Source organism: Oncorhynchus kisutch, unplaced genomic scaffold (assembly GCF_002021735.2).
Source record: "Oncorhynchus kisutch isolate 150728-3 unplaced genomic scaffold, Okis_V2 Okis02a-Okis13b_hom, whole genome shotgun sequence".
In the NCBI taxonomy this organism is placed as follows: Eukaryota; Metazoa; Chordata; class Actinopteri; order Salmoniformes; family Salmonidae; genus Oncorhynchus; species Oncorhynchus kisutch.
The window spans coordinates 14,501,219-14,521,160 of NW_022261979.1; the positions used below are offsets into that span (position 1 = coordinate 14,501,219).

Consider the following 19,942-nt stretch of genomic DNA (forward strand, 5'->3'; position numbering starts at 1 on the left):
CATCTATAATCTCAGCATTGGGACACATCTATAATCTCAGCATTGGGACACATCTATAATCTCAGCATTGGGACATATCTGTAATCTCAGCATTGGGACACATCTATAATCTCAGCATTGGGACACATCTATAATCTCAGCATTGGGACATATCTGTAATCTCAGCATTGGGACACATCTATAATCCCAGCATTGGGACATATCTATAATCTCTGACTCCCAGCGTTACTCAGCATTGGGACGTATCTATAATCTCAGCATTGGGACATATCTATAATATCTGACTCCCAGCGTTACTCAGCATTGGGACATATCTATAATCTCAGCATTGGGACATATCTATAATCTCAGCATTGGGACATATCTATAATCTCTGACTCCCAGCGTTACTCAGCGTTGGGACATATCTATAATCTCAGCGTTGGGACATATCTATAATCTCAGCTTTGGGACACATCTGTAATCTCAGCATTGGGACACATCTGTAATCTCAGCATTGGGACACATCTGTAATCTCAGCATTGGGACACATCTGTAATCTCAGCATTGGGACACATCTGTAATCTCAGCATTGGGACACATCTGTAATCTCAGCATTGGGACACATCTATAATCTCAGCATTGGGACATATCTATAATCTCTGACTCCCAGCGTTACTCAGCATTGGGACATATCTATAATCTCAGCATTGGGACACATCTATAATCTCAGCATTGGGACACATCTATAATCTCAGCATTGGGACACATCTATAATCTCAGCGTTGGGACGTATCTATAATCTCAGCATTGGGACACATCTGTAATCTCAGCATTGGGACACATCTATAATCCCAGCATTGGGACATATCTATAATCTCTGACTCCCAGCGTTACTCAGCATTGGGACGTATCTATAATCTCAGCATTGGGACATATCTATAATCTCTGACTCCCAGCGTTACTCAGCATTGGGACATATCTATAATCTCAGCATTGGGACATATCTATAATCTCAGCATTGGGACATATCTATAATCTCTGACTCCCAGCGTTACTCAGCGTTGGGACATATCTATAATCTCAGCGTTGGGACATATCTATAATCTCAGCTTTGGGACACATCTGTAATCTCAGCATTGGGACACATCTGTAATCTCAGCATTGGGACACATCTGTAATCTCAGCATTGGGACACATCTGTAATCTCAGCATTGGGACACATCTGTAATCTCAGCATTGGGACACATCTGTAATCTCAGCATTGGGACACATCTGTAATCTCAGCATTGGGACACATCTATAATCCCAGCATTGGGACATATCTGTAATCTCTGACTCCCAGCGTTACTCAGCATTGGGACATATCTATAATCTCAGCATTGGGACAAATCTATAATCTCTGACTCCCAGCGTTACTCAGCATTGGGACACATCTATAATCTCAGCGTTGGGACACATCTATAATCTCAGCGTTGGGACACATCTATAATCTCAGCGTTGGGACACATCTATAATCTCAGCGTTGGGACACATCTATAATCTCAGCGTTGGGACACATCTATAATCTCAGCGTTGGGACACATCTATAATCTCAGCGTTGGGACACATCTATAATCTCAGCGTTGGGACACATCTATAATCTCAGCGTTGGGACACATCTATAATCTCAGCGTTGGGACACATCTATAATCTCAGCGTTGGGACACATCTATAATCTCAGCGTTGGGACACATCTATAATCTCAGCGTTGGGACACATCTATAATCTCAGCGTTGGGACACATCTATAATCTCTGGAGTTGGCAGTTGCCAGTCAATAGCCCTATTTCCCCTCTAGATAATACCAAAATGCCGTGTATGTTCTTGAATGTTCCTGTTTCCAGTGTTTTGATCTAAAGCCGTCTCTTCCTTCGTCAGAGTCGTCTGTGGAGGTGGAGAACAGAGGAGAGCAGGTGAGGTGGTACCTGTCTTCCTTCGCCCCTCCTTATGTAAAGGGGGTGGACAGCAGTGGGGATGTGTACCGGGCCACCTACACAGCCTTCAGATGTCCCAGAGTCTCTGGAACCCTGGGAGCATACCACAAGATGCAGGTGATTACTCCATCTCTACCCCTACCGATGACTTTATTAGGGTTACTGACCACCCAGCTTTACCCAGTCACACCCCTGGTCCCAGAACATATCTTTATTAGGGTTACTGACCACCCAGCTTTACCCAGTCACACCCCTGGTCCCCAGAACATATCTTTATTAGGGTTACTGAACACCCAGCTTTACCCAGTCACACCCCTGGTCCCAGAACATATCTTTATTAGGGTTACTGACCACCCAGCTTTACCCAGTCACACCCCTGGTCCCAGAACATATCTTTATTAGGGGGGGTTACTGACCACCCAGCTTTACCCAGTCACACCCCTGGTCCCCAGAACATATCTTTATTAGGGTTACTGACCACCCAGCTTTACCCAGTCACACCCCTGGTCCCCAGAACATATCTTTATTAGGGTTACTGACCACCCAGCTTTACCCAGTCACACCCCTGGTCCCCAGAACATATCTTTATTAGGGTTACTGACCACCCAGCTTTACCCAGTCACACCCCTGGTCCCCAGAACATATCTTTATTAGGGGGGGTTACTGACCACCCAGCTTTACCCAGTCACACCCCTGGTCCCCAGAACATATCTTTATTAGGGGGGGTTACTGACCACCCAGCTTTACCCAGTCACACCCCTGGTCCCCAGAACATATCTTTATTAGGGTTACTGACCACCCAGCTTTACCCAGTCACACCCCTGGTCCCCAGAACATATCTTTATTAGGGGGGTTACTGACCACCCAGCTTTACCCAGTCACACCCCTGGTCCCAGAACATATCTTTATTAGGGGGGTTACTGACCACCCAGCTTTACCCAGTCACACCCCTGGTCCCAGAACATGTCTTTATTAGGGTTACTGACCACCCAGCTTTACCCAGTCACACCCCTGGTCCCAGAACATATCTTTATTAGGGTTACTGACCACCCAGCTTTACCCAGTCACACCCCTGGTCCCCAGAACATATCTTTATTAGGGTTACTGACCACCCAGCTTTACCCAGTCACACCCCTGGTCCCCAGAACATGTCTTTATTAGGGTTACTGACCACCCAGCTTTACCCAGTCACACCCCTGGTCCCCAGAACATATCTTTATTAGGGGGGGTTACTGACCACCCAGCTTTACCCAGTCACACCCCTGGTCCCAGAACATATCTTTATTAGGGGGGTTACTGACCACCCAGCTTTACCCAGTCACACCCCTGGTCCCAGAACATATCTTTATTAGGGGGGTTACTGACCACCCATCTTTACCCAGTCACACCCCTGGTCCCCAGAACATATCTTTATTAGGGTTACTGACCACCCAGCTTTACCCAGTCACACCCCTGGTCCCAGAACATATCTTTATTAGGGGGGGTTACTGACCACCCAGCTTTACCCAGTCACACCCCTGGTCCCCAGAACATGTCTTTATTAGGGGGGTTACTGACCACCCAGCTTTACCCAGTCACACCCCTGGTCACAGAACATATCTTTATTAGGGGGGTTACTGACCACCCAGCTTTACCCAGTCACACCCCTGGTCCCCAGAACATATCTTTATTAGGGTTACTGACCACCCAGCTTTACCCAGTCACACCCCTGGTCCCCAGAACATATCTTTATTAGGGTTACTGACCACCCAGCTTTACCCAGTCACACCCCTGGTCCCCAGAACATGTCTTTATTAGGGTTACTGACCACCCATCTTTACCCAGTCACACCCCTGGTCCCAGAACATATCTTTATTAGGGGGGTTACTGACCACCCAGCTTTACCCAGTCACACCCCTGGTCCCAGAACATATCTTTATTAGGGGGGGTTACTGACCACCCAGCTTTACCCAGTCACACCCCTGGTCCCAGAACATATCTTTATTAGGGGGGGTTACTGACCACCCAGCTTTACCCAGTCACACCCCTGGTCCCCAGAACATGTCTTTATTAGGGGGGTTACTGACCACCCAGCTTTACCCAGTCACACCCCTGGTCCCCAGAACATGTCTTTATTAGGGGGGTTACTGACCACCCAGCTTTACCCAGTCACACCCCTGGTCCCCAGAACATGTCTTTATTAGGGGGGTTACTGACCACCCAGCTTTACCCAGTCACACCCCTGGTCCCCAGAACGTCTTTATTAGGGGGGTTACTGACCACCCAGCTTTACCCAGTCACACCCCTGGTCCCAGAACATATCTTTATTAGGGGGGTTACTGACCACCCAGCTTTACCCAGTCACACCCCTGGTCCCCAGAACATGTCTTTATTAGGGGGGGTTACTGACCACCCAGCTTTACCCAGTCACACCCCTGGTCCCCAGAACATATCTTTATTAGGGTTACTGACCACCCAGCTTTACCCAGTCACACCCCTGGTCCCAGAACATATCTTTATTAGGGTTACTGACCACCCAGCTTTACCCAGTCACACCCCTGGTCCCCAGAACATATCTTTATTAGGGGGGTTACTGACCACCCAGCTTTACCCAGTCACACCCCTGGTCCCCAGAACATGTCTTTATTAGGGTTACTGACCACCCAGCTTTACCCAGTCACACCCCTGGTCCCCAGAACATATCTTTATTAGGGGGGTTACTGACCACCCAGCTTTACCCAGTCACACCCCTGGTCCCCAGAACATATCTTTATTAGGGGGGTTACTGACCACCCAGCTTTACCCAGTCACACCCCTGGTCCCCAGAACATATCTTTATTAGGGGGGTTACTGACCACCCAGCTTTACCCAGTCACACCCCTGGTCCCAGAACATATCTTTATTAGGGGGGTTACTGACCACCCAGCTTTACCCAGTCACACCCCTGGTCCCCAGAACATATCTTTATTAGGGGGGTTACTGACCACCCAGCTTTACCCAGTCACACCCCTGGTCCCCAGAACATATCTTTATTAGGGGGGTTACTGACCACCCAGCTTTACCCAGTCACACCCCTGGTCCCCAGAACATGTCTTTATTAGGGGGGTTACTGACCACCCAGCTTTACCCAGTCACACCCCTGGTCCCCAGAACATGTCTTTATTAGGGTTACTGACCACCCAGCTTTACCCAGTCACACCCCTGGTCCCAGAACATATCTTTATTAGGGGGGTTACTGACCACCCAGCTTTACCCAGTCACACCCCTGGTCCCCAGAACATATCTTTATTAGGGGGGGTTACTGACCACCCAGCTTTACCCAGTCACACCCCTGGTCCCAGAACATATCTTTATTAGGGGGGGTTACTGACCACCCAGCTTTACCCAGTCACACCCCTGGTCCCCAGAACATATCTTTATTAGGGTTACTGACCACCCAGCTTTACCCAGTCACACCCCTGGTCCCCAGAACATATCTTTATTAGGGTTACTGACCACCCAGCTTTACCCAGTCACACCCCTGGTCCCCAGAACATATCTTTATTAGGGGGGTTACTGACCACCCAGCTTTACCCAGTCACACCCCTGGTCCCCAGAACATATCTTTATTAGGGTTACTGACCACCCAGCTTTACCCAGTCACACCCCTGGTCCCCAGAACATATCTTTATTAGGGGGGGTTACTGACCACCCAGCTTTACCCAGTCACACCCCTGGTCCCAGAACATATCTTTATTAGGGGGGTTACTGACCACCCAGCTTTACCCAGTCACACCCCTGGTCCCAGAACATATCTTTATTAGGGGGGTTACTGACCACCCAGCTTTACCCAGTCACACCCCTGGTCCCAGAACATATCTTTATTAGGGGGGTTACTGACCACCCAGCTTTACCCAGTCACACCCCTGGTCCCAGAACATATCTTTATTAGGGGGGTTACTGACCACCCAGCTTTACCCAGTCACACCCCTGGTCCCCAGAACATGTCTTTATTAGGGGGGGTTACTGACCACCCAGCTTTACCCAGTCACACCCCTGGTCCCCAGAACATGTCTTTATTAGGGGGGGTTACTGACCACCCAGCTTTACCCAGTCACACCCCTGGTCCCAGAACATATCTTTATTAGGGGGGTTACTGACCACCCAGCTTTACCCAGTCACACCCCTGGTCCCCAGAACATATCTTTATTAGGGTTACTGACCACCCAGCTTTACCCAGTCACACCCCTGGTCCCCAGAACATATCTTTATTAGGGTTACTGACCACCCAGCTTTACCCAGTCACACCCCTGGTCCCCAGAACATATCTTTATTAGGGTTACTGACCACCCAGCTTTACCCAGTCACACCCCTGGTCCCCAGAACATATCTTTATTAGGGTTACTGACCACCCAGCTTTACCCAGTCACACCCCTGGTCCCCAGAACATATCTTTATTAGGGGGGTTACTGACCACCCAGCTTTACCCAGTCACACCCCTGGTCCCCAGAACATATCTTTATTAGGGGGGGTTACTGACCACCCATCTTTACCCAGTCACACCCCTGGTCCCCAGAACATATCTTTATTAGGGGGGGTTACTGACCACCCAGCTTTACCCAGTCACACCCCTGGTCCCAGAACATATCTTTATTAGGGGGGGTTACTGACCACCCAGCTTTACCCAGTCACACCCCTGGTCCCAGAACATATCTTTATTAGGGGGGGTTACTGACCACCCATCTTTACCCAGTCACACCCCTGGTCCCAGAACATATCTTTATTAGGGGGGGTTACTGACCACCCATCTTTACCCAGTCACACCCCTGGTCCCAGAACATATCTTTATTAGGGGGGGTTACTGACCACCCAGCTTTACCCAGTCAAACCCCTGGTCCCCAGAACATATCTTTATTAGGGGGGTTACTGACCACCCAGCTTTACCCAGTCACACCCCTGGTCCCCAGAACATATCTTTATTAGGGTTACTGACCACCCAGCTTTACCCAGTCACACCCCTGGTCCCCAGAACATATCTTTATTAGGGTTACTGACCACCCAGCTTTACCCAGTCACACCCCTGGTCCCAGAACATATCTTTATTAGGGGGGGTTACTGACCACCCATCTTTACCCAGTCACACCCCTGGTCCCCAGAACATATCTTTATTAGGGGGGTTACTGACCACCCAGCTTTACCCAGTCACACCCCTGGTCCCCAGAACATGTCTTTATTAGGGGGGTTACTGACCACCCAGCTTTACCCAGTCACACCCCTGGTCCCAGAACATATCTTTATTAGGGGGGGTTACTGACCACCCAGCTTTACCCAGTCACACCCCTGGTCCCCAGAACATATCTTTATTAGGGGGGGTTACTGACCACCCAGCTTTACCCAGTCACACCCCTGGTCCCAGAACATATCTTTATTAGGGGGGTTACTGACCACCCAGCTTTACCCAGTCACACCCCTGGTCCCCAGAACATATCTTTATTAGGGTTACTGACCACCCAGCTTTACCCAGTCACACCCCTGGTCCCCAGAACATGTCTTTATTAGGGGGGTTACTGACCACCCAGCTTTACCCAGTCACACCCCTGGTCCCAGAACATATCTTTATTAGGGTTACTGACCACCCAGCTTTACCCAGTCACACCCCTGGTCCCCAGAACATATCTTTATTAGGGGGGTTACTGACCACCCAGCTTTACCCAGTCACACCCCTGGTCCCAGAACATATCTTTATTAGGGTTACTGACCACCCAGCTTTACCCAGTCACACCCCTGGTCCCCAGAACATATCTTTATTAGGGTTACTGACCACCCAGCTTTACCCAGTCACACCCCTGGTCCCCAGAACATGTCTTTATTAGGGTTACTGACCACCCAGCTTTACCCAGTCACACCCCTGGTCCCAGAACATGTCTTTATTAGGGGGGTTACTGACCACCCAGCTTTACCCAGTCACACCCCTGGTCCCCAGAACATATCTTTATTAGGGTTACTGACCACCCAGCTTTACCCAGTCACACCCCTGGTCCCCAGAACATATCTTTATTAGGGTTACTGACCACCCAGCTTTACCCAGTCACACCCCTGGTCCCCAGAACATATCTTTATTAGGGTTACTGACCACCCAGCTTTACCCAGTCACACCCCTGGTCCCAGAACATGTCTTTATTAGGGGGGTTACTGACCACCCAGCTTTACCCAGTCACACCCCTGGTCCCAGAACATATCTTTATTAGGGGGGTTACTGACCACCCAGCTTTACCCAGTCACACCCCTGGTCCCCAGAACATATCTTTATTAGGGGGGTTACTGACCACCCAGCTTTACCCAGTCACACCCCTGGTCCCCAGAACATATCTTTATTAGGGGGGGTTACTGACCACCCAGCTTTACCCAGTCACACCCCTGGTCCCAGAACATATCTTTATTAGGGTTACTGACCACCCAGCTTTACCCAGTCACACCCCTGGTCCCAGAACATGTCTTTATTAGGGGGGGTTACTGACCACCCAGCTTTACCCAGTCACACCCCTGGTCCCCAGAACATATCTTTATTAGGGTTACTGACCACCCAGCTTTACCCAGTCACACCCCTGGTCCCCAGAACATATCTTTATTAGGGGGGGTTACTGACCACCCAGCTTTACCCAGTCACACCCCTGGTCCCAGAACATATCTTTATTAGGGTTACTGACCACCCAGCTTTACCCAGTCACACCCCTGGTCCCCAGAACATATCTTTATTAGGGGGGGTTACTGACCACCCAGCTTTACCCAGTCACACCCCTGGTCCCCAGAACATATCTTTATTAGGGTTACTGACCACCCAGCTTTACCCAGTCACACCCCTGGTCCCCAGAACATATCTTTATTAGGGTTACTGACCACCCAGCTTTACCCAGTCACACCCCTGGTCCCCAGAACATATCTTTATTAGGGTTACTGACCACCCAGCTTTACCCAGTCACACCCCTGGTCCCCAGAACATATCTTTATTAGGGGGGTTACTGACCACCCAGCTTTACCCAGTCACACCCCTGGTCCCAGAACATATCTTTATTAGGGGGGTTACTGACCACCCAGCTTTACCCAGTCACACCCCTGGTCCCCAGAACATATCTTTATTAGGGTTACTGACCACCCAGCTTTACCCAATCAAACCCCTGGTCCCAGAACATATCTTTATTAGGGTTACTGACCACCCAGCTTTACCCAGTCACACCCCTGGTCCCAGAACATATCTTTATTAGGGGGGTTACTGACCACCCAGCTTTACCCAGTCACACCCCTGGTCCCCAGAACATGTCTTTATTAGGGGGGTTACTGACCACCCAGCTTTACCCAGTCACACCCCTGGTCCCCAGAACATGTCTTTATTAGGGTTACTGACCACCCAGCTTTACCCAGTCACACCCCTGGTCCCCAGAACATATCTTTATTAGGGTTACTGACCACCCAGCTTTACCCAGTCACACCCCTGGTCCCAGAACATATCTTTATTAGGGTTACTGACCACCCAGCTTTACCCAGTCACACCCCTGGTCCCAGAACATATCTTTATTAGGGTTACTGACCACCCAGCTTTACCCAGTCACACCCCTGGTCCCCAGAACATATCTTTATTAGGGGGGGTTACTGACCACCCAGCTTTACCCAGTCACACCCCTGGTCCCAGAACATATCTTTATTAGGGGGGTTACTGACCACCCAGCTTTACCCAGTCACACCCCTGGTCACAGAACATATCTTTATTAGGGTTACTGACCACCCAGCTTTACCCAGTCACACCCCTGGTCCCCAGAACAATGTGTCTTTGGTCAATAGGATGTCCTGTTGGGCTTTGACCATGATGGTGTTGTTGATGTCTCCTCTCTTCCTGTTGATCTCCTCCCGTTGGTGTCTCCTCCTCTCCTCCAGGTGCCCATCACCTTCCTGCCCAGGGACCGAGGGGACTATGCTCAGTTCTGGGACCTGGAGTGTCACCCAGTGGCTGAGCCTCAACACAAGACCAGGATACGCTTCCAGCTCTGTGGCACTGTGGGTAGACTGATATAGGACATCATTATACTGCCAGGAGACTGTTACAGGACATCACTATACTGCCAGGAGACTGATATAGGACATCGTTATACTGCCAGGAGACTGATATAGGACATCACTATACTGCCAGGAGACTGATATAGGACATGATTATACTGCCAGAAGACTGATATAGGACATGATTATACTGCCAGGAGACTGATATAGGACATCGTTAAACTGCCAGGAGACTGTTACAGGACATCGTTATGCTGCCAGGAGACTGATATAGGACATCGTTATACTGCCAGGAGACTGTTACAGGACATCGTTATGCTGCCAGGAGACTGATATAGGACATCGTTATACTGCCAGGAGACTGTTATAGGACATCATTATACTGCCAGGAGACTGTTATAGGACATCATTCTACTGCCAGGAGACTGTTATAGGACATCATTATACTGTCCCCTAATGAACGGCCCTTCTGCTTTGGCGTGGCGGTGGGGTGGGGGGTGGCGGTGGCGTGGGGGGTGACGGTGGTGTGGAGGGTGGCCATGATGATGATGGTGTGTTTCAGGGTGTGAAGGTTGGTCCAGCGGTGGCTCCTCAGGAAGCAGACTGTTCTCTGGTGAAGACTGAAGCCTTTAAGACCAGGAGAAGACCTGACCCGGTTGCTGATGGGGGCATGACTGGGTAAGGACTGGCAGTCAGGTCTCACTAGTGATGACTGGGTAAGGACTGGCAGTCAGGTCTCACTAGTGATGACTAGGTAAGGACTGGCAGTCAGGTCTCACTAGTGATGACTAGGTAAGGACTGACAGTCAGGTCTCACTAGTGATGACTGGGTAAGGACTGGCAGTCAGGTCTCACTAGTGATGACTGGGTAAGGACTGGCAGTCAGGTCTCACTAGTGATGACTGGGTAAGGACTGGCAGTCAGGTCTCACTAGTGATGACTAGAAAAACAAGGTCAACCCTCCACAGTCCAGAGCACAGTGGAAGATGAATCACAAAACAGGGAGCACTAGTTAGCCAGCTAGTTAACCAGCTATTTAGTCAGTCAGCTGGCTATCTGGTTAACATTCAGATATAGCTCTTGATTTGTTCTGAAGGATAAGTGGTCAGGATGCTCAGAGCCCCATGGAGGAGGAAGGTTCAGATAGATGGTCAGGAAGCTCAGAGCCCCATGGAGGAGGAAGGTTCAGATAGATGGTCAGGAAGCTCAGAGCCCCATGGAGGAGGAAGGTTCAGGAAGCTCAGAGCCCCATGGAGGAGGAAGGTTCAGGTAGATGGTCAGGAAGCTCAGAGCCCCATGGAGGAGGAAGGTTCAGGTAGATGGTCAGGAAGCTCAGAGCCCCATGGAGGAGGAAGGTTCAGGTAGATGGTCAGGAAGCTCAGAACCCCATGGAGGAGGAAGGTTCAGGTCGATGGTCAGGAAGCTCAGAGCCCCATGGAGGAGGAAGGTTCAGGTAGATGGTCAGGAAGCTCAGAGCCCCATGGAGGAGGAAGGTTCAGGTAGCTCAGAGCCCCATGGAGGAGGAAGGTTCAGGTAGATGGTCAGGAAGCTCAGAGCCCCATGGAGGAGGAAGGTTCAGATAGATGGTCAGGAAGCTCAGAGCCCCATGGAGGAGGAAGGTTCAGGAAGCTCAGAGCCCCATGGAGGAGGAAGGTTCAGGAAGCTCAGAGCCCCATGGAGGAGGAAGGTTCAGGTAGATGGTCAGGAAGCTCAGAGCCCCATGGAGGAGGAAGGTTCAGGTAGATGGTCAGGAAGCTCAGAGCCCCATGGAGGAGGAAGGTTCAGGTCGATGGTCAGGAAGCTCAGAACCCCATGGAGGAGGAAGGTTCAGGTCGATGGTCAGGAAGCTCAGAGCCCCATGGAGGAGGAAGGTTCAGGTAGATGGTCAGGAAGCTCAGAGCCCCATGGAGGAGGAAGGTTCAGGTAGCTCAGAGCCCCATGGAGGAGGAAGGTTCAGGTAGATGGTCAGGAAGCTCAGAGCCCCATGGAGGAGGAAGGTTCAGGTAGATGGTCAGGAAGCTCAGAGCCCCATGGAGGAGGAAGGTTCAGGTAGATGGTCAGGAAGCTCAGAACCCCATGGAGGAGGAAGGTTCAGGTCGATGGTCAGGAAGCTCAGAGCCCCATGGAGGAGGAAGGTTCAGGTAGATGGTCAGGAAGCTCAGAGCCCCATGGAGGAGGAAGGTTCAGGTAGCTCAGAGCCCCATGGAGGAGGAAGGTTCAGGTAGATGGTCAGGAAGCTCAGAGCCCCATGGAGGAGGAAGGTTCAGATAGATGGTCAGGAAGCTCAGAGCCCCATGGAGGAGGAAGGTTCAGGAAGCTCAGAGCCCCATGGAGGAGGAAGGTTCAGGAAGCTCAGAGCCCCATGGAGGAGGAAGGTTCAGGTCGATGTTAAATGTGTGGATGATGTTGTGTGTTCCAGTCAGGAGGATGCTCTGTGTAGGGGGGTATACGCCCCCCAGGACCACTACTCATTCCCCCCTACCAGGGTGGGGGAGACCAGCACACTGAAGGTCAACATGAGAAACAACTCCTTGGAAACGCATGCGGTGAGCAACACACACACAGAATAATTGCATGAACTGTGATTGATGTGATAACTACCCAGAATGCTTTGCATTGCATGGATTTGATGTTGAGCTTGTCTGATGTTGCAGCTGATGTTCCTAACCCCTAAAGAGCCCTTCCACATCAAGCATTCCAAATATTCCCTAAGGTGAGTCCACGCCGCTTGGTGACTGTCATTCCTCTTCTGTAATCAGTGTCCTGGTTAGCCTGGCCACAGAGCTAGACCATGACCATAGAAGTTGACCAAGACGGCACAACCAGGTCTGGGACCAGGCTATGATGTACTGAAAGGCTGTGATTGGTGCTGTGTGTGTAACCTGAGTGTGACTTCCGGCTCCTAATGCTGTGGAAACTCAGAGGGGTCGGTCTGAGAGCGTCTGGACAGCAGGCCACTGTGTTGGTCAGGCTCTGGGCCTGAGAGCGTCTGGACAGCAGGCCACTGTGTTGGTCAGGCTCTGGGCCTGAGAGCGTCTGGACAGGCTCTGGGCCTGAGAGCGTCTGGACAGCCTCTGGGCCTGAGAGCGTCTGGACAGCAGGTCACTGTTTTGGCCAGGCTCTGGGCCTGAGAGCGTCTGGACAGCAGGTCACTGTTTTGGCCAGGCTCTGGGCCTGAGAGCGTCTGGACAGCAGGTCACTGTGTTGGCCAGGCTCTGGGCCTGAGAGTGTCTGGACAGCAGGTCACTGTGTTGGTCAGGCTCTGGACAGCAGGTCACTGTGTTGGTCAGGCTCTGGGCCTGAGAGCGTCTGGACAGCAGGTCACTGTGTTATCTACTGAAGTAGGTGTGGTGGTGCTGGAGTAGGTGCTGTGTGGCGAATGGCACCTTGCTGCATGTCCTGACTCCTCCCATGGTGCATAGCGTTGTCATTCACACGTCATCGCCATGTGGAATTAACATTTGTTACTACATTTTTATCACAGTATTTTCTTCTTCAATGTGAGATTTGGTGCTTCCTGTACTGCACCTGTCAGGTGACACTGTTCTATTCTAACAACAATCACAGCTCAAAGTCTGCATCAGTCCGTGTTGTCTGCCTCTCAGTCCGTGTTGTCTGCCTCTCAGTCCGTGTTGTCTGCCTCTCAGTCCGTATTGTCTGCCTCTCAGTCCGTGTTGTCTGCCTCTCAGTCCGTGTTGTCTGCCTCTCAGTCCGTGTTGTCTGCCTCTCAGTCCGTGTTGTCTGCCTCTCAGTCCGTGTTGTCTGCCTCTCAGTCCGTGTTGTCTGCCTCTCAGTCCGTGTTGTCTGCCTCTCAGTCCGTGTTGTCTGCCTCTCAGTCCGTGTTGTCTGCCTCTCAGTCCGTGTTGTCTGCCTCTCAGTCCGTGTTGTCTGCCTCTCAGTCCGTGTTGTCTGCCTCTCAGTCCGTGTTGTCTGCCTCTCAGTCCGTGTTGTCTGCCTCTCAGTCCGTGTTGTCTGCCTCTCAGTCCGTGTTGTCTGCCTCTCAGTCCGTGTTGTCTGCCTCTCAGTCCGTGTTGTCTGCCTCTCAGTCCGTGTTGTCTGCCTCTCAGTCCGTGTTGTCTGCCTCTCAGTCCGTGTTGTCTGCCTCTCAGTCCGTGTTGTCTGCCTCTCAGTCCGTGTTGTCTGCCTCTCAGTCCGTGTTGTCTGCCTCTCAGTCCGTGTTGTGTCTGCCTCTCAGTCCGTGTTGTGTCTGCCTCTCAGTCCGTGTTGTGTCTGCCTCTCAGTCCGTGTTGTGTCTGCCTCTCAGTCCGTGTTGTGTCTGCCTCTCTAGTCCGTGTCGTCTGCCTCTCTGGTCCGTAGTGTCGTCGTCTGCCTCTCTGGTCCGTAGTGTCGTCGTCTGCCTCTCTGGTCCGTAGTGTCGTCGTCTGCCTCTCTGGTCCGTAGTGTCGTCGTCTGCCTCTCTGTGCGTGCTCCTGCGAACCCCTACATACTTAGTCCATGTTTTGATTTCTTCCCGTTTCTCCCTGCCCTCCAGATCCCAACGCTACATCCACCTGCCAGTCCAGTTCAAGCCGGTTGTAACTGGCAACCACTCCAGCCTGCTGTTGGTTCAGACGGATACCAGTGGAAACATCGCTATCCAGCTGACTGGTGAGGCCCTGCCCTGACTGGCCAAGAGGACTGCTGGTCTGGGTCAGTGAGGACTGCTGGTCTGGGTCAGTGAGGACTGCTGGTCTGGGTCAGTGAGGACTGCTGGTCTGGGTCAGTGAGGACTGCTGCTCTGGGTCAGTGAGGACTGCTGCTCTGGGTCAGTGAGGACTGCTGCTCTGGGTCAGTGAGGACTGCTGCTCTGGGTCAGTGAGGACTGCTGCTCTGGGTCAGTGAGGACTGCTGCTCTGGGTCAGTGAGGACTGCTGGGTCACTGCATCTGTAGTGTGGCCCGTACTGGAGCACTGCTGAAGGTCATATGGAAGAATGAACTATGAAGCCTTTGTCCAATATGGCACCCTAATCCCTAGCTAGTGCACTGCTTCAGGCCCGGCAACGTCTCATTGGTTCCACTCCTGGCAACGTCCCAACATCTCATTGGTTCCACTCCTGGCAACGTCCCAACGTCTCATTGGTTCCACTCCTGGCAACGTCTCATTGGTTCCACTCCTGGCAACGTCTCATTGGTTCCACTCCTGGCAACGTCTCATTGGTTCCACTCCTGGCAACGTCTCATTGGTTCCACTCCTGGCAACGTCTCATTGGTTCCACTCCTGGCAACGTCTCATTGGTTCCACTCCTGGCAACGTCTCATTGGTTCCACTCCTGGCAACGTCTCATTGGTTCCACTCCTGGCAACGTCTCATTGGTTCCACTCCTGGCAACGTCTCATTGGTTCCACTCCTGGCAACGTCTCATTGGTTCCACTCCTGGCAACGTCTCATTGGTTCCACTCCTGGCAACGTCTCATTGGTTCCACTCCTGGCAACGTCTCATTGGTTCCACTCCTGGCAACGTCTCATTGGTTCCACTCCTGGCAACGTCTCATTGGTTCCACTCCTGGCAACGTCTCATTGGTTCCACTCCTGGCAACGTCTCATTGGTTCCACTCCTGGCAACGTCTCATTGGTTCCACTCCTGGCAACGTCTCATTGGTTCCACTCCTGGCAACGTCTCATTGGTTCCACTCCTGGCAACGTCTCATTGGTTCCACTCCTGGCAACGTCTCATTGGTTCCACTCCTGGCAATGTCCCAATGTCTCATTCATATATCCTATCCTCTGGGGGTCTGAATGGAGCAGACTACAGCTCTATAGCCTATCCTCTGGGGGTCTAAATGGAGCAGACTACAGCTCTATAACCTATCCTCTGGGGGTCTGCATAGAGCTAGCAGACTACAGCTCTATATTCTATCCTCTGGGGGTCTGCATAGAGCTAGCAGACTACAGCTCTATAGCCTTTCCTCTGGGGGTCTGCATAGAGCTAGCAGACTACAGCTCTATAACCTATCCTCTGGGGGTCTGCATAGAGCTAGCAGATTACAGCTCTATAACCTATCCTCTGGGGGTCTGCATAGAGCTAGCAGATTACAGCTCTATAGCCTATCCTCTGGGGGTCTGCATAGAGCTAGCAGACTACAGCTCTATAACCTATCCTCTGGGGGTCTGCATAGAGCTAGCAGACTACAGCTCTATAACCTATCCTCTGGGGGTCTGCATAGAGCTAGCAGATTACAGCTCTATAACCTATCCTCTGGGGGTCTGCATGGAGCTAGCAGACTACAGCTCTATAGCCTATCCTCTGGGGGTCTGCATAGAGCAGACTACAGCTCTATAGCCTATCCTCTGGGGGTCTGCATAGAGCTAGCAGACTACAGCTCTATAACCTATCCTCTGGGGGTCTGCATAGAGCTAGCAGACTACAGATCTATAACCTATCCTCTGGGGGTCTGCATAGAGCTAGCAGATTACAGCTCTATAACCTATCCTCTGGGGGTCTGCATGGAGCTAGCAGACTACAGCTCTATAGCCTATCCTCTGGGGGTCTGCATAGAGCAGACTACAGCTCTATAGCCTATCCTCTGGGGGTCTGCATAGAGCTAGCAGACTACAGCTCTATAACCTATCCTCTGGGGGTCTGCATAGAGCAGACTACAGCTCTATAGTCTATCCTCTGGGGGTCTGCATAGAGCAGACTACAGCTCTATATCCTATCCTCTGGGGGTCTGCATAGAGCTAGCAGACTACAGCTCTATAGCCTATCCTCTGGGGGTCTGCATAGAGCTAGCAGACTACAGCTCTATAGCCTATCCTCTGGGGGTCTGTGTAGAGCAGACTACAGCTCTATAGCCTATCCTCTGGGGTCTGCGTAGAGCTAGCAGACTACAGCTCTATAACACATCCTCTGGGGTCTGCGTAGAGCTAGCAGACTACAGCTCTATACCCTATCCTCAGGGGGTCTGCATAGAGCAGACTACAGCTCTATATATCCTATCCTCTGGGGGTCTGCGTAGAGCTAGCAGACTAGAAACATTTGACTGAATTTGATGCCCAGTACAACTTGAAGAGAGTTGGCATGGCTGATGTCATGTGACAGGGTTTACATGGGGTTTTGGTCAGTGGACCTACTGATGAACTTTTCAGAGTAACCTTTTCCACCATCAACTCAATCATTGTTCCCTACTTTGGTTTTCTATTAGAAATGGCACACGCTTTAAAAAAAGCACATGGGTTATATTTTATGTTGTTGTGATTTTAAATTAACTTGATAAAATAAAGATGTCAAACATTTTGCTCGCTTTTTATGTTTTTGCAATGTAGATGTTAAATAACAGAGATGCCTATTTCTATTTAAATGTATTCTGAGACTTTGTGTTTTAGCTAAAACTTCAAACAAAATGCAGAGACTCCTACATGTCCGTCAGTTAGCAGACTCTTATCCAGAGCCACTTACAGGACCAAGTGCTTCTGATTGGTCCCTTTCAGGACCAAGTGCTTCTGATTGGTCCCTTACAGGACCAAGTGCTTCTGATTGGTCCCTTACAGGACCAAGTGCTTCTGATTGGTCCCTTACAGGACCAAGTGCTTCTGATTGGTCCCTACATGTCCGTCAGTTAGCAGACTCTTATCCAGAGCCACTTACAGGACCAAGTGCTTCTGATTGGTCCCTTACAGGACCAAGTGCTTCTGATTGGTCCCTTACAGGACCAAGTGCTTCTGATTGGTCCCTTACAGGACCAAGTGCTTCTGATTGGTCCCTTACAGGACCAAGTGCTTCTGATTGGTCCCTTACAGGACCAAGTGCTTCTGATTGGTCCCTTACAGGACCAAGTGCTTCTGATTGGTCCCTTACAGGACCAAGTGCTTCTGATTGGTCCCTACATGTCTGGCAGTTAGCAGACTCTTATCCAGAGCCACTTACAGGACCAAGTGCTTCTGATTGGTCCCTTACAGGACCAAGTGCTTCTGATTGGTCCCTACATGTCCGGCAGTTAGCAGACTCTTATCCAGAGCCACTTACAGGACCAAGTGCTTCTGATTGGTCCCTTACAGGACCAAGTGCTTCTGATTGGTCCCTACATGTCCGTCAGTTAGCAGACTCTTATCCAGAGCCACTTACAGGACCAAGTGCTTCTGATTGGTCACTTACAGGACCAAGTGCTTCTGATTGGTCACTTACAGGACCAAGTGCTTCTGATTGGTCCCTTACAGGACCAAGTGCTTCTGATTGGTCCCTTACAGGACCAAGTGCTTCTGATTGGTCCCTACATGTCCGGCAGTTAGCAGACTCTTATCCAGAGCCCCTTACAGGACCAAGTGCTTCTGATTGGTCCCTTACAGGACCAAGTGCTTCTGATTGGTCCCTACATGTCCGTCAGTTAGCAGACTCTTATCCAGAGCCACTTACAGGACCAAGTGCTTCTGATTGGTCCCTTACAGGACCAAGTGCTTCTGATTGGTCCCTTACAGGACCAAGTGCTTCTGATTGGTCCCTACATGTCCGTCAGTTAGCAGACTCTTATCCAGAGCCACTTACAGGACCAAGTGCTTCTGATTGGTCCCTTACAGGACCAAGTGCTTCTGATTGGTCCCTTACAGGACCAAGTGCTTCTGATTGGTCCCTTACAGGACCAAGTGCTTCTGATTGGTCCCTTACAGGACCAAGTGCTTCTGATTGGTCCCTTACAGGACCAAGTGCTTCTGATTGGTCCCTTACAGGACCAAGTGCTTCTGATTGGTCCCTTACAGGACCAAGTGCTTCTGATTGGTCCCTTACAGGACCAAGTGCTTCTGATTGGTCCCTTACAGGACCAAGTGCTTCTGATTGGTCCCTACATGTCTGGCAGTTAGCAGACTCTTATCCAGAGCCACTTACAGGACCAAGTGCTTCTGATTGGTCCCTACATGTCCGGCAGTTAGCAGACTCTTATCCAGAGCCACTTACAGGACCAAGTGCTTCTGATTGGTCCCTTACAGGACCAAGTGCTTCTGATTGGTCCCTACATGTCCGGCAGTTAGCAGACTCTTATCCAGAGCCCCTTACAGGACCAAGTGCTTCTGATTGGTCCCTTACAGGACCAAGTGCTTCTGATTGGTCCCTACATGTCCGTCAGTTAGCAGACTCTTATCCAGAGCCACTTACAGGACCAAGTGCTTCTGATTGGTCACTTACAGGACCAAGTGCTTCTGATTGGTCACTTACAGGACCAAGTGCTTCTGATTGGTCCCTTACAGGACCAAGTGCTTCTGATTGGTCCCTTACAGGACCAAGTGCTTCTGATTGGTCCCTTTCAGACTATTTCTGTGAACTCATTGTGGTTCGCTTGTTTTTTTGGTGCAGTCTGAACACTCCGAAGGAACTCCGACCCCTCGAACCCCCAAAGTGAATCCAACTGAGACCATCTCAAGAGGGGGTCTGAGTTTGGTTTGCTTGAATTCCGCGTTCAGGTTCCCTTTTTACGACAATGTGAACACAAAGCTCCCCAGGTTCCCCCACCACACACTACTGCAGCACACTAAACTATGGCCGCGACCCCTCGCGGGAGACCAACGGCCGCGATAGAGAGATATGCAGATAAAAATGTGTTGATATTGATTAGCGGTTGTCAAGGATGTACAGAAATTAAAAAATGTGGGGAGTTTTTGGTTCAGATTATGTTTGTAATTTGTGATCTAAAGGTAGAGAGAGCTTCGTAAACTGTTTATTCCATTGTGGGGTTTGAATATTGTGAGAAGACATATTTGGTGAGAATCACACCACGGAGGTACGGCATCAGCCCCAGATCTGATTTAAAGGGCCAGTAGCCCACATTGGGTGGACAATTTACAAATATACAGTTATTCTTCTGCTATTTATTCTGTTAATACTATTTACATGTTAATAGTATCTTCTGATTAGTGATTGCTTTTTATTTAAAAGAGGAGACAATCTATTAGCTTCCAAAATGTAAGTAGGTATTATAAACTCAGCAAAAAACCTCCTCTCACTGTCAACTGTTTATTTTCAGCAAACTTAACATGTGTAAATATTTGTATG

General features: G+C 50.5%; 1 protein-coding gene across 4 annotated transcripts in view; it reads left to right on the plus strand.

The window, feature by feature from the left end:
- Positions 1-17,198, plus strand: part of cep192 (centrosomal protein 192) — a 99,864-nt gene extending 82,666 nt beyond the window's left edge. For all 4 annotated transcript variants that reach the window (XM_031811885.1, XM_031811884.1, XM_031811887.1 and 1 more), the window contains 6 exons: positions 1,899-2,071; positions 9,842-9,961; positions 10,524-10,639; positions 12,381-12,507; positions 12,616-12,674; positions 14,454-17,198. In XM_031811885.1, the coding sequence (XP_031667745.1) occupies positions 1,899-2,071; positions 9,842-9,961; positions 10,524-10,639; positions 12,381-12,507; positions 12,616-12,674; positions 14,454-14,586 (728 nt within the window). In that variant the 3' untranslated portion in view covers positions 14,587-17,198. The remainder of the gene's footprint in view (positions 1-1,898; positions 2,072-9,841; positions 9,962-10,523; positions 10,640-12,380; positions 12,508-12,615; positions 12,675-14,453) is intronic.
- The last annotated feature ends 2,744 nt before the right edge of the window (positions 17,199-19,942 follow it).